This window comes from Athene noctua, chromosome 6, assembly GCF_965140245.1.
Source record: "Athene noctua chromosome 6, bAthNoc1.hap1.1, whole genome shotgun sequence".
Taxonomy (NCBI): domain Eukaryota; kingdom Metazoa; phylum Chordata; class Aves; order Strigiformes; family Strigidae; genus Athene; species Athene noctua.
The window spans coordinates 34,423,636-34,439,173 of NC_134042.1; the positions used below are offsets into that span (position 1 = coordinate 34,423,636).

General features: G+C 36.2%; 1 protein-coding gene across 7 annotated transcripts in view; it reads right to left on the minus strand.

Annotated features, from left to right (window-relative positions):
* Positions 1-15,538, minus strand: part of TTC7B (tetratricopeptide repeat domain 7B) — a 145,598-nt gene that overhangs the window by 74,877 nt on the left and 55,183 nt on the right. For all 7 annotated transcript variants that reach the window (XM_074908539.1, XM_074908538.1, XM_074908535.1 and 4 more), the window contains 6 exons: positions 14,404-14,467; positions 9,862-9,999; positions 3,665-3,748; positions 2,307-2,411; positions 836-953; positions 581-638 (listed from right to left, as the gene is read on the minus strand). In XM_074908539.1, coding sequence (XP_074764640.1) covers positions 581-638; positions 836-953; positions 2,307-2,411; positions 3,665-3,748; positions 9,862-9,999; positions 14,404-14,467 — 567 coding nt within the window. The remainder of the gene's footprint in view (positions 1-580; positions 639-835; positions 954-2,306; positions 2,412-3,664; positions 3,749-9,861; positions 10,000-14,403; positions 14,468-15,538) is intronic.

A 15,538-nucleotide genomic window follows, 5' to 3' on the forward strand; every position in this document is an offset into this window, starting at 1 on the left:
CCCTTAAGAACGAATTACTGTCATCCCCAACAGTTCTACTTTTGTGTAAGGCACTTGGAAAAAGGGGCATTTGCATTGTCACTGCCTGTGCTATTAAATCTCCACAAAGAATTTTTTCTTTGCCCCTATATTACTACCAGTATTTTTTTTCTCCTCATCCACAGCAGCAGGGCCTCAATTACTGTTCTGCCTCTACAAAGGTAATTGCAAAAGCCTGCTCTACAATCTGATCAGTGACCAAGTCTTCTAGAAACACTATCACATTGAACTTGAAACCTTGCATCATATGACTTTCCCTTCTAGATCAGAACAAATACTCCTTTGACCAAATATTTTGTACCAGAGCGCCGCAAAAATGTCTTTAAAATGAAATAAAATGAAATCCTTAGAAATTAATTTAGATATTTCTGACAGAAAATTATGAAGTAAATGCTAAAGAAATACATTCTGTACTCATGAAGGGAGACTCCCAGAGGTGAAATCCTCATTACACAATCTTTTACAAGTCCTTTTATCATGTATTAAAGAGGCTTTTCACTACATATAACAGAATGAAATTAGAAGATTAACACCCACTCACCTCTGAAATGCAAGAAGAGCCTTTCTCTGCAAGACCTCTTGCATCCCTCGCAAAGATGCTAAAAAGGATATATTTAATTAGTGATATGCAAGATCAAGACATTTCATTCCACATGCTCACTGAAGAAGTTTTAATATATTGACTGAAAAAATGGTTGCACACAGAAGTTTTTGTTTTAAATCTAGCATTATGCCAGGTATCCTTTTTTTAAGCAATATGGGAATTTCCAAATGTCAATGTTTATTCTGATCTTACCATCAGTAGCCTGCAGACTGTAAGTCAATCCCAGTGCCAAGTAGCCTTTTGCCTTGAACTCTGATGTTTTGTCCCCAAGATCAACAACTGTTCTGGCAAATCTTTCGGCTTCTTCCAACTGAAAATATTATAAAACATCTGTGCAAGTCTAAAACTAGCTAAATCTTATATTATAATGAGAAGAACACACATCATGTGTATTATGCACACTGAGCCTATTGAAATCTCAGCATTATTGCTATTAAGGAGTATTTTGTTTTTCATTAGACTTAGTTTTGCTTCTAAATACTGAGTAAAGAATACAGTTTTTAAGCTGAAACACCCATTCGTATGGTTGAGAAAAACTCTGGCACATAACATACAGATCATTCTAAACTTACTGTGGTTTTGGCCTTTTTTCTTTTTTTTTAATTTAATAAAAAAAAACCCAAAACTTTTTTGGTCCATATATGCCTTCTACTGTTTTTGCATTTCTTAAATAGAGTTCTTGCCCCATGAACCATTTCTTTAGGAAAATCCATTACAAGAACTATAGCTCCAACCCAGCAAAAAAAAAAAGATAGCCATGCAGAACTCTGCATTACATACAGTACTGCTGAATGTATGCGAACTCATAAATAAACATGTAAAAGATCAAGGTTTAGCTGCACACCCATGCTACCACACTATTTAACAATCTAGAAAGAAAAACGTAACATTTGAATCCATTCCAGTAAATGTAAATGCTAAGTACAGTAAGCTACTCCACATGGAGTCAATCCATAAGGAACAATTTACAGAACTAAGATCTATGTTAATTAAGACTGTATTTTTGTCAGCCTCAACAAGTCATGTTTCTGCTACTTTACTATTTTCCCAATTTCTGATTGTGACCTTTCCCTCCTCTTTTCATCCTTTTTAAAATATACTAATTTTTCTAAAAATTATGTGTATCTTGAAAACCACATGATGATCTTTGATCACCCTAATGTTTTTTGTAAAGATATGCCAGTTTCAAGGTTATCTAAAAAACAGTTCTAGTAATACTTTTTAGAAAGACACTATCTCTACTAGGAATTCATAAACCCCAGCTGACTGCAAACATGGCTTCAACCAGAAGAGTCTCTTGTATGTAAGAGATTTGTCTCTTTATCTTCCAAAAGAAGTTATTTTCCTCTTGCACAAACAGAAGTCTAAATTGCATTTTTAATCTTTGTATGCTAGCAGTGTTTCAATTCCTAATACATTTTAGCTGTGTCTTAGATCAGTATCAAGATATGCTACTCTGAAAAACATAAGCATTGCTGTTAAATATTTTAAACTAGCAATGCAAACAAGGATGTACATGTGCATACACGTATCTGTGCTGTATTTTTACAGATGAGCAAGAGCATGTAGTCTCTGTGCAAAAGTATTTGCTACATGCAAAACCAAATTTTGTTGCATTTTAGCACAGCTCTTGCTGCAAAGACGTAAGAGTGGCAAAGCTTACCCAGTGGAGAGATCCCATACAGAGCTTTGCAGCAAGGAGTGGAATAGTTGCATCATCTGGTTTCAAACGTATACATTCCTTCAAGACTTTTACAGCTCGAGCAGACTGTTAAAAACATTTTCCATTGAAATTACTAAAAACATTAATATGTTTCACAGATAGAAGATTCCTATTCCTATAATTCACTTTGTTTTTCCCATGTGAAGGAGACACTACTGAACACCTTGTTGACAATTTGTCACAACTCCTCATGCAAGTGAAACACAAGACTTTAGGCACTGCTGTTAATAGTTCATAGGGATTAAATAACATTAAGTGTCCCCAGTGAAACATCTGCCCAGAACGTAATTCTAATGGTTTCTAACGATTCAGAGAACAGTTTTGAGATGTATTTAAAACTTTGCTAGCCCTGTAAACTCACAACATTTTATCCATAGAAATGAAAGAACAGGAACAGGACAGTCTTCAGATCAAGTAGTGTTTTACAGTTCTTTGGGAGTTACTACAGCACTTACAAATAGCTCTGATATAAGATTGTGTAACAGACTGTCTCTGCTTTTCTTTTTTTAATTTATTTGCTTCCATCCAATCACAGTTTAAAAGATAACTCAAAGTAAACAGAGAATGGGAAGAAGAAACAAGTCTCTTCAGAACCAATGTGCCTCTAAAAATATTTTCTAAAGAAAATACTAATTATTCCTTTCCCCCATACTAAAGATAAGCAAATTACCCCCATTGAGAATGATCTTTTAGAAAATTAGCATTATTTACATTACATAATGAATGTAATTTATTTTCCATAACATGGCAGGGAAAAGCAAAAAATCCCTGAAAATAGAAGACTGCATCTGATAACATAAATTCCTACGTTATATAAAATTTAAAAAAAATACATCTATCTCATTTTAATTGCACAGAATACACAGTCTCAAAGACAGTAATATTAAAAAAAAAAGACACATTCAGAAATTCCCAAGGAAAAAAAAAAAACAAGAGCATTATGAATCAGTGTTAATTTGTACCTAAGTGTAAAATTCATTCACCAAAACAGCATTCAAAGAAGTTTTTACTGGATAATATGATCTGGTATAATTTGCCACTTACATTCAGTTAGCTTAGCTTAAGCTTGTTGGCAAGATATTTATCATCATGAATTTTCAGTCTTTCAGAGTTAAAAGCTATTGAAATAACAAAATTCTTTTTACAGCATCGGGCATAAATTCAAGAGTACACTGTACTTAGCTAATTTAAGAATTAGAATTATTTTCAAAAACAGTACAGATGAAAACCATGGAAGTGCCAAATGCTGTTATCAAAAGCCATCAATAGAAGAATTACACCAAAAAATTAAGACTTACTTTTCCTGCTGCCATCAAGGACAATGCAAATTGATACCAGAGATGGAACTCTTCAAACGCAAACTTCATGGCTCTTTCTAAACACTAATTTTGGGGAGAAAATTGTTATTTAAAAGCACATTCTTCAACTATTGAGATATACTAGTATAGAAATTTTCTTATAGTCTCAAAACTAAAATACATGTAATTAAAAAAATTATACCATTCAAATAAGTGAAAACAGCTGCCAGATTCTATATGAAAAAAAGAATTGAACAGAAAACTGATTTCCCATTTATCATGTTTGTTTAAATATGCCTGCTGGTACCGTCCTATTTAGTCTGAAAGAAGGAATGATAAATATCAGCTTACTGAAGGTATCAGTTGCAGAAGGCAGGAAATAAATCTTAAGTGAAAAGGAAAACTGTACACACACTCTTCCTAAATTGTAAATACTTAACAAGCAATGGCACCATAAGTACTTACCAGTACCACTTAAAAGAGGGGTATGGGGGTGTGTGGGGTAAAGGTTCACTGATATTCTTAAGAATTTTAACTTCACACTCAATATTCTGCTATTTTCAACTTAATAACTGAATGCCAAAGGAAATTCATTATTAAGATACTGAGATTAAGTATACTGAATTAGCATTATATGCTAATTTTGAAGGTTTCATATCTGCTGTTGTCAATAAGAATCATTTCATTTTGCTGTGCTCATTTTTATTAATCAAGCCAGCTCCAGAGAGTCAAAAGGCACAACACTTTCTTGGATTAAACTGATTTAGTAATTCATTTTCTAGTCTGCAGAGTCCAATTACGTGAAGCAGCTTTTCTGCTCTGATAGCTACAATGTATATGCTAAACTTTAATAGCATGAATTATTTTTCACATTCAAACTCAGTCTTAACGTTACAGAAAGCACAGCCAGGCATGTAGCAAAGCCAGAACCTGAAGCAAAGAACAGGACTGAGGATGAAACAAAACAAATACAGTAAGTGCATCATTTGCTACATATAAGTAGTATGTGCTAGAACTTTTTTCTACTACACAATGTCCAGTATCAAGACTATTACTAAACAGAATTTTTATTAAATGATTATAAAGGAATGAAGTTTCTAAAACCAAATTCTTTCTAATACTGTTGTTTAAAGTTCATAACCAGATTATATGTATAGTAAATTAATTAAATGTCTATTAAGAAAACCAACACAGGATTTATTTTCCTATTGGACTTTCTTTTCATCAGTGGAAGCAAAAAGATCACAGCAAGAAACAAGTAAGTTATATGTGATGTCTTCTCCTATTACTCTGAATACTCTGCAGAGATGCCTAGGTAAGGCACACTCCTCCATCTCCCTCCATGAACTTGGCAGAAAACATAAGTTGTTAAATCCCTCTCTCTCCACTAATTAGTACAACTATGGTGCTAAACTGAGTGCCTATAAATGAAGGAGAATGAATTCAGGCTTATCTTTTCAAGTATACTTTCTAATACAACTCACTCTACCTGTTCTGATAGCAGTATTTTACATATGATTTAAGTAATTTCAGCACTTCTTCCAGAACTACACCAGCCATATAATCCCAGAGATTTACATAAAATAAGCGGTGCATAGAAACTTAAAAGTCAAAATAAGTTTATAACTTTTTAGGATGTCTAATCATACTTTCTTCTCCCATTTTTACATATTTATACACATATGCATGAGCAATAATTATATAGAGGTACTTGTTCACAATTATAAAAATCTTATTTTCTAGGCCTTGCTTTATTAAAAATTAATTGCCAACTCTAACTGGCAGAAAATAAAGACGTTGGAGAAGTTGATACTTTAGGGTTTTATAATTTTGTAATTACAGGGACACAACTGTATATTATCCTAAATCCTTGAGTTTCAAGGTACTAAAGATCTATTTATCATTTGTGAGGGACGACTTGTAACTCCCCAACACAGGGCCTGGGAGAAACAGGCCTGTGAGAAAAAACAGCCTGAGAGAGAAGGGGGAGCGGGCGGGGGGGGTTGGGGGGTGGGGGTGTGTGGAGGGAGCAGAGGCCCTCCAAGCCGAGGAATGTCTCAAACACTCACAAGTAGTGAAACTATAGTCATGGGGTGGATAGTGTGGAGTTTGGAGCTGATAAGGCTGCCTGGATAGCACAGGATGGGCTGGAGGAGGGAGCCCTGTGAAGGCAGGATGGTTCTGCTCTGGGGCATCCTGTAAAGTTTCAAGGGCCATCTGTCTGGTGAATGACTGTTGCTTCATTATCTGCAAAATGCATATTAAAGTTGGCACTCCGAACATGCTAATAAAGATTAAGAAGATCATGCTAATTACATCATCCCATGAAGCACCTTACCTCTCCCCATACACAGAATACATAGGTATGTGGGTCGACCTAGGGGATGGACCCAAGGAAAGTGTGTATAAATTGAGGGAGCGGTGAGGAGTGAAACAGAGAAAGAAAAAAGAAGACATGAGGAAGTGAAGACGACAGATGCATCCCTGATGAACTCTGATGAGACCAACACAGGAACCTGGACCGGTGATGTCTATTTCTCTATTGTCTCTGTCTCCCTTTCTTTCTTTTTCCCCTTTTCCCTCACCACAATTAGTAACACAAGGCAAACTACATCGCTTACCATAACTCGTTATATACTTTGCCAATTATCTTGTATCCAATTAGCACATTGTGGATGTCAATAAATGTCTGACTTTGAGACTTGTCTCACCGCTGTCCACTCCTCTGAAGATTTATGAATCTAAGTCATTTGCCTCCCTCATCTGAGCAGGATGTGACACCATTCTTTTTCCTTAAGTTCTATTTATTTGGCTTCAGTATGAAATGTGACAAGTTACATGACTTTTTCTCTTCATAAGATCACAAAATCGGTGGTTAGCATGTGTGGGGGTAAGGGTTATATATGCACGTATGTGTATGTAACCCATGCAACAACCCAAACACCTCAAACTGGGTTCTTCTGAACCAAGTAACAACAAGTCATTTCAAAGGGCAACAGGCTCCATCAAGAAATCAATGAGAAATACATAACAAGCAATAGTACCCTGGAAAACTGCAAGTTAGAATAATATTCAGGATAATGGCAACTGACTAACTAAAAACACATTCAGTACAATCCCTCTCCTGAAAGGCAGAAATAAAACTGTTGATATTGCCTTGCAAACAATCACAAATGACTATATGGACAGCTAATGTTGAACACATTACTGAATTTTGTTGCTTAGCACTATGGTCTCCTCCTAAAAAGAATATGCTTGAAGAAGAGAGTTGAAAGATCTGTGAAAATTTCAGGTCTGGAAAACATCTCTCCTGATAGGACATTGATAAGCTCAATACAGCATATCCTATAAAGCTTAAAAAACAACTTGATGACAGTCAGAGTACTTTTGTTTAGAAAATAATTATGACGGTAGAAAGTTATTTGATCTAGTTGAAGAAGCCGTAAGAAATTGAAAGCCCATTGTATACAAACTCCATAAAGAAATAAGGGCTTTTCAATTAAGAACATGACTCACCAAAGAGTTTAAGAAGGATTTTGATGATTTAATGTTCTTATATCACTTATAACTACCTCTCTAAGTAATCAGCTATAGCTAAAACAGAAGATGATAACAAGATATTGGAACTGGTAGGTGAATATCTTTTCGATAGAATAATGGTGCTTTCTGACTTGAAGCTACAACAGCTTCACTAGAGCAGTCATAGTTATCTCACAGAGAATGAAAGCAAATAATGATATGCCTATTATATAAGTGAACAGAATGTTTTTACATTTCTGAATCTGTGTTTATTGTAATATTTTAAAAGTCTCAGACTGCAGGCCGCAGGATTTGAGGGCAGATACCCTCTAACCACTCACTAAACTGTAAGAGCTTCTTTAAGTCTATGTTTTCCACTGTGATGTGGATGACAAGAACTGGAACAAATCACAGATGTTCTAACCATTTCCTGATAAGCTCCTTCTGTAGCTATATATGTAGTGCATCTGTATGTTAAAATAAGTATTGTCTATTTTACCAGGTCTTCATAAGATGATTTTTCTCATGTTCAGAATAGATACGTCAAGGATATGATGTAATAAATAAATTTTAATTATCCTGTAATGAAAATTATTTTTTTAAACAGATAAGAATAATTTTCTATTTTTCAAAGAGAACATTTCAATATCATATATGTATGATTCTGATGGAATATAACTGCAAAGATGCTAGATCCAGATTAAAAAAAAAAAGAACAAGAAAAGACCTTAAAACAAGCCTTAGGTAGACTTCATGTGTCAAAGCCCAAGGCAGTAGCTAAAAATCCTCAACTAAGAAGCTGGTCAAACATGGAAGCTCTTTAACTTTCCAGATACTGGTGGCTCTGCTTTTGTCTGTAACCAAGATCACCACTAGCACAAGCAACTTCTAAAAGGCACTGAAATCAAAGACCCAAGTCGAGTTAAAACATCTTCCATTAGTTAGATCATTCAACTGTGCTCAAAACACAGAAGGAAAAGGAACAGGCAGTGATACTCATCTTTCAGCTACAGGGGCTAAACCCATCACACAAGCAGTGAGAAAAGAAAGCTCTGTGCTCTTCTCCTTGTAAGGGGACTGTAAGACTTCCCTTCTAACCTTCATGGTAATGTCCTAGACTAAAAGATACATGGCTAAGAACAGAGATACCTCTGGCTTTCCTGGTGAAGCCAAAAAACTTCTCAATTAAGAAAGGCAAGAAGAAATGCAAACAAGAAGCTGCATCTGTTGTGACATAAATACTAAACAAAGTGTCCCAAAGGAGAGAGCGGAGGAGTCCCAGGAACCTGTGATGTTCCCATTAATATAATGGTGGGTTAACATTCTAAAAAAGACAAAAAAAAAAACCATCACAACACCACAGACAAAATAAAAGAATCAGAACTGGAACCCAGGGCTACACTACCCCTGCCTAGTTGCTAGGCTAGTATATAAAAAAAAAAAGGTTGCCAGATGCTTAAAGAAAAAAAGAAATCAAGAAAGTTACCTTTTCAAGTGGGTTGGGGTTTTTTTTTTTACAATACTTGCTGATGTTTATAATTTTAAAAGTTCTAGACTAAAATACATGGAGAGTCATCTTTGCAACTTTGGTGTAACCTCCTAAAACTCCTGTGTCTGCAGTGGCAAGTAAATTGAAATATTCCTGATTAGATTATGTTGTAGGGTTACAGTCCTATATGAGCTTTCATACTCCTTAGTTTTGTGAAAGACTTTCTATTGTACTGATTAAAACTGACTTGTATGCACAACTTGCAGCTATTCAGAGCTTAAGAGCACAGGAGATGCAGATTAAAGGGTGACTATCAACATATACCAGAGAAGAACTGGGGCTTTTTTTGATTTTTACCTTAATAAAAGTCCTCTGTTATGGTAAAGAGAAACCATTTCTCAGCAAATCAACGCCTGGATATGCCTTCCTACCATACATGCTCAAGTATAATTCTTGGTATCCAGAAGGAAATCATGGTTTGCAACAGCATCCTGCTGCTGGGTGAACACTGTTTTGAGCAGCAGAAAGATCTGCTCTGCCTAAAGAGCTGTAGTTGTTTCTCAGGTACAGAACTTAACAATACCTGAACATTTTCTGAAGAAGTCACCACAATCTAACAAAACACATGCAAGTTGCATAATCAAACACAAGACATTTGAGACAGAGAATATACTTTCCTACAGACCTGAAAAAGTAATACATTTCTGTTTTATTAACTTCAAAGCCATTTTACAAACTATGAGGACTTCGGAGCACTCCAAACATTACAAGGTGTAAAAGAAAGTCTTCTTTTGAAAGAAGATATCATAAATCCTTTTTCTAGGTATTTATAACTATCTTTTATATCCACAACAGCTTTTATCTTTTGCCATTCCTTACTGCGGCCTCCATTTAACGTGTATGCTTTTAAGCTGACCCATGCCTCCCTGCTTAAAACCCATGTGTATTTCTGTACCATTAAACATTTACCACACCTTTCACCCATTTTCTGTGCTTGACCACCTCAAGTGGTCACTTGTATAAATTTAGACAGTAAAATTTCTGGGGTGGAAACTACCTACTGTATTTATACAGTAGTCAGAATGACAGTGTCCTATATTTGTTTAGCCCTCAAGGACTACCACAATTAACATAATTAACAGAAACAAGCAATGAAGACACAGTTGAATATTCACTATTACTGACAAACCTCTGAGAGCATTTCATATTGGCCTCTTCTTCCCAAGGCTATAGTAAGTAAATCATAGACTACAGATGCACTTTGCAAACTGATGATTCGATCATTTTTGTGTTCTGGTATTCTGCTCAGTACAGCATCACGGTTAGCCTGAAACATACAATGATAAAAGAAACAAAGTCAGCCATTATAATCTAACCTACATCTTTGATCAAGTAACTACTGTTCTATTCAGACTGACAGTCAGCAGTTGATACAGGTGATACAGAGACAGTATCTGCTACTAATTTACAGACAGCAAGATCACCAATTTTATTAGTGGCAAGATTTATGTTTCTATATGGATCTATTTTTAATTACTTGATTCTAATTACATAAATTAGGTAATGTCTTTTAAATTACTGAAGAGTTCTCAGAAACCAAATAAGTTTTTTTTTTAAATTTTTTTAAAAATGTAACTTATATGAATCTTTAAAATTTTATTTTCTTTTTTGTATGCTAGTAAAACATATTAGAAGGATCGTCAAATCCTCTATTCCAGCTTTTGTAAAATAAGGCAATCAATTTCTTTTCTCTTCAGAACATTATGACACTATCCTCTCACTTGCAGTGATGACCTGCCCAGGATAACCACAGAACCATCTTCAGGAGTTACTAGTGGAAGTGAAAACTGTCACTGGTTCTGAGCACAGGTTTGGAATCAGGCCACATTTACAGTAAGGCTTTGTACTTTCAATCCATTTTTGTGAAAAGCACGTTGCAAACCTAATTCCTTAATTAAACTTTTCCTTTTGAGAAGGAAGAAAGCTGGGCTAGAAGTGGATTATATGAACTGACCATGTTCACAAAGAAATCTTGTTAAAGAGCAAAGAAGGTCTCTCAGTAGCTGACTGCCTATATTGAACTAGCCAGTACTTCTCCCACTATACCATCAAGCCTCTGTAAATACCTGATCTTGATCTCTTATCTACTTCTAGATTTCTTGATGTTTAATATTCTTATTGGTACAAATGCTAGTATATATGGCAGTAAGTAGTGTTAAAGGTAGTATTAACGGTAGTATTAAAGGTATCATATATTTGAACAATCATTCAGCATAATTTTAAAAAGGAATGTATGTACAAACTTAAGTACTCAGTGGTTCAGAACTGCCACACTCTCAGACACAATAAAGTCACAATTAGTTAAACCACATGCTCAGCCATCTTACCACCAGCTCAGAGTAACACATAAGGCTGAGCCCAGGATGAAATGAAGGCCAGTAACTAGCAGTGTACCCCAGCGACTGATACTAGGCCATATCCTGTTCAAAATCTTCATTAATGATCTGGATGATGGGGCAGAGTGTACCTTCAACAAGTTTGCTGATGATACAGAACTAGGAGGAGGAACTGGCATGCCAAAGGGCTGTGCTGCCATCCAGAGGGTCCTCAACAGGCTGAAAGAATGAGCTGACAGGAACTTCATCAAAGGCTTCAACAAAGACTTGGAAGTACAAAGTCCTGCACCTGGGAAGGAACAACCCCAGGCACCAGTACATGCTGGGGGCCACCCAGCTGGAAATCAGCTTCACAGAAAAGGACCTGGGGGGACACCAAGTTGAACAAGAGCCAACAACGTGCCCTTGCTGGAAAGAAGGCCAGCGGCATCCTGTGCGGCATGAGAGGGAGTGTTGCCAGCAGGTCGAGGGAAGCAATCCTTACCCTCTGTTCAGCACTGGTGAGGCTACACATACAGTACTGCATCCAGTTCAGGGCTCCCCAGAACAGGAGAGATATGGAGCTACTGGAGACAGTACAATAAATGACCACTAGGATGAATAAGGGACTGGACTATCTTTCATATGAAAAAAGGCTTAGAGAGCTGTGGCTCTTCAGTCTGGAGAAGAGAAAGCTCAGGGGGAAGGGGGGCTTATCAATGTATATAAATACCTGAAGGGAGGGTACAAAGAAGGGGGAGCCAGGCTCTTTTCAGTGGTGCCTAGTAACAGGACCAGAGGCAATTAAGACGAACTGAAACACGGAAGGTTCCCTCTGAACATCAGGAAACATTTTTTATTACTGTGAGGGTGACTGAGCACTGGCACAGGCTGCCCAGGGAGGTTGTGGATTCTCCCTCCTTGAAAATATTAAAAAGTCATCTAGACACAGATGCAGCCTGCTCCAAGTCACACTGCTTGAGGAGGGGAGTGGGTTAAAATGACCTCCAGAAGTCCCATCCAAGCTTAATCATTCCATGATTCTGTTATATACACACACTGTAACATGAAGATGTCAGTCCTTCAGATCCCACCTTCCTACTAACTCCTGCCTAGATAAGTAAAGGCTGGTCTATACTTTGCAACAGATAGAATACAAGATCATCTTAATGGTAAGAGTGATGGCAGAGTTGCAGCTGACTTTCCTGACTAGGCATGACAATACACTCTATCAGCAGTCACGTGGCTAAAAGAGTACTCTGAAATGTACCTATAAGAGCATCGGAACACTTGAAAAGCACAGAACTATCTCTCCCAGAGTATTTCTTTCATAAATATTTCAATTTAAATCCTACTCAAAGCATCCTTTCTGAATTTGGAAATTAAGGCAACTCAAGGTGACACAAAAGCAGCAAGATTCCATTTTTTGGATGTATGTTGCACTAGTTCTAATCCAAACACAAGGTTATGATGTTAAGAGTGCGCCACTTCACTGAAACTAGCAGTATGATTTAGGGCTCATATATACACAGTGATTTGATTACTTTTACTTACACAAAATGCTACTTATGTGTCAGATCCTCATTCTGTTTTCCAGTATGTACTTGAATAAGTTCTTGAGGGACAGAAGTCTTGACACCTTATCTGTGTTTTTACTAATTCAGACTAATGCAAGGAAGGGATCAAACTACTGTAAGAACACAATAACATCTCAAAATGATTACTCAATCTTCTGTAACTGCTATTTCTTTCCCAAATACTGGTTTCAAAGTCATAAATTATATACTACTTCATAAATACTACAGCTAGAAAATGAATATGCGCTGAAGCTGAAGTAACAGCTCTCAATGCTCAGAAAGACAAGTTTGTAGTGATGAATATTTTTATGCTCGATCTTTGCTTTTCCCCCCCCATACTAACATTGAACAATTGAACAATTGACTTAGTCAAAGTAATTAAATAATGTGAAAGATTTTATACTCCCCCAAAACCAACTCTTTTGCCTCAGATAACCTGCAATGATTACTTGTAAAGAAAAAAAAATATTGAAAGCTTGCAAAAGGTATATGCTCTACAGTGACAAGCAAAAGCTGTAAGTAACCTGAAATGAGACTTAACAGAGCAGTACTTTTGTTTTTTCACTTCTTAATGCTGATATGCAAGGGAATACATATTCAAATACAGTAATCAGTCGTCAGATCCTGCAGAACTGGGACTGCTTCCATTTCATACTACAACCACAGTTCACATCAGAATTCTGTATATCTCCATGAACTGCTCAGGCACCTTACAGAGGTACAGGCAGCCCCTTTCAGTGATAAGAATATACTGCAGCAAAACCAATATATGATATGTGGAAATGTTTGCTCAGCCTAGTTTTCTGGTGACAAATTTTGTCATGAACATTGCAAGGAAGATCACTAGGAATAAGGAAAGTAGCTCACGCTACAATGTAAGTTTTTGCCACTTTAAAATAGCTCAAATAGGACAATGTTCACTAAAATGTTCTGATCTTATTTAACTGTATCAAAACTGAAATTATGCCAGAGCATGAAAACATTTGAATCACCTATAGAACTTAAAAGACTAAGTCTCATTGATGTGCAGTGAGACAGCCTATATGATGACTCAGCTTCTAGAGGTTCTACCCCTCCATTTAAAAAAAAAAAAAAAAAAAAAAGCAAAAATTCCAGCTTCAGCTTTTCATTTCTGCCACCTGAGAATATATTACTGATCTGGTATGAGAATGTCCGTACATGACAGTTGGTAGATGACTGGTAAAATCATACTAGAGGAAAATATGCAAGACTGATAAAAGGCACAAGTAGCCCATTAAAAGGAATCATCTATTGAGGAAATGAGGACATTAAAAAAAAAATCCAGTAGCAAAGGCTGAACACCAGTATAGTTAAAATAATTTATAAGTTTGAGTGACATCTGAGGTTCAACTCAGGTTTATTATGCTTATCTAGTAGTTTTTTATTTGCTTTTTACAACAAAAAATTCTTACATTTTGAGTCTGTCTGAATGGCAACCACCTGGTCTAACAGTGGTTTATACTGATAAGTAATGTCAAATGAAAGACATGGCTTTGTGTTCACCTGCCTATGGTTAGAAGGAGGCTAGGTTCAGCCACTCCAAAGGAGAAAAACTCCTATTCGTAACACTTGAACACCTCATCTTGCTGGCTCAGAGGAACAGAAGCTTGAGTTTCAAAAGTAACTGCCTGCTTTCCGAAGAGAAAATGAAACAGAAGTCTAAGTAAGGCATGACAAAAAAGGTTCTATTCTCATTTTAAAAACCCAAGGAAAACACACACACCTACAGCACACATACATTAGCACTATTTTACCCACCATAGATTCACTAATAAGCAGCAACAGTAAGGCTTCTTCTGTATTTTCTTGAGGACAAAAGATGCTGTTCAAAATAAGAATTTAATTGTTCAATTAGAATGCATTACTTTTATGACTAGTTTACACAAATATAGTAAGAGTACTGCAAAAAAATGGAAAATTTCCAGAAAAGAGAACAGAGTAACTTGCACAGAAAAATGATCGGTTAACATGCATTTCTTTGCGATGCTCTAAATTTGCATTTCAGAAAAGTTGGTCAAACACAGTAAGAGAACAAAACCACCACAGCTGTCAGAGTTGAACACATTCAAATATCCCAAAATTGCACATAAGTTGACAACTGTAAGAACTGTACCCGTAGTTCAACTAGCTTCTGGCACCTAATCTATCTGAACTGAATCTACACCCCGATACAAACGTCAGCAACAAGAAATTCTCTCACAAGAACCAGACACCTTTTGTATTTTAAGCAATACATGGATAAATATTTCCATGAGGCTTTCATTAGACATGCTTAAAAATTGTCTTAAGCTTTCAATAACTGTGAATATTTTTAAATAGAGCCATGGCAATCTCTGCCTGCTTGCCATAACCACTGTTACTTCCAAGTGGTTAAAACATTTGTTTTAATGAATTACACTTTCTTATGACTTAATACTGAAGGCTTGCAGAGTACTAGTTTGCAAACCTTACTGCTTTCTCTGAACACTGGATGCCTTCTGAATACTCTTCTATGCTGGTGGACAGAGAACAGTTATCTGCATTAGGTACATGACTGGTAGGAATTCTTTCATTCATTCTCTCTCACATACAGAATCACAGAATTGTCTAGGTTGGAAAAGACCTTAAAGATCATCCAGTCCAACCATCAACCCAACATTAACAGTTCCCAACATTAACAGTTCCCAACATTAACAGTTCCCAACATACGCAAAAACCAAACCCCAGGATTGCCCAGGACCACGTTCAGTTGGATTTTAAATATCTCCAGCAATATTCTCCAGACTCCACAACCTCTTCTGTAAATTTTTTTTCTTAAATTTTTCAATCTTCTCCATTTGCATTGCTTAGCATTGTCCTACTACAGCAAATCATAATCTTGGCCAGATCATTATCCCCACTGCTACAATCTAAT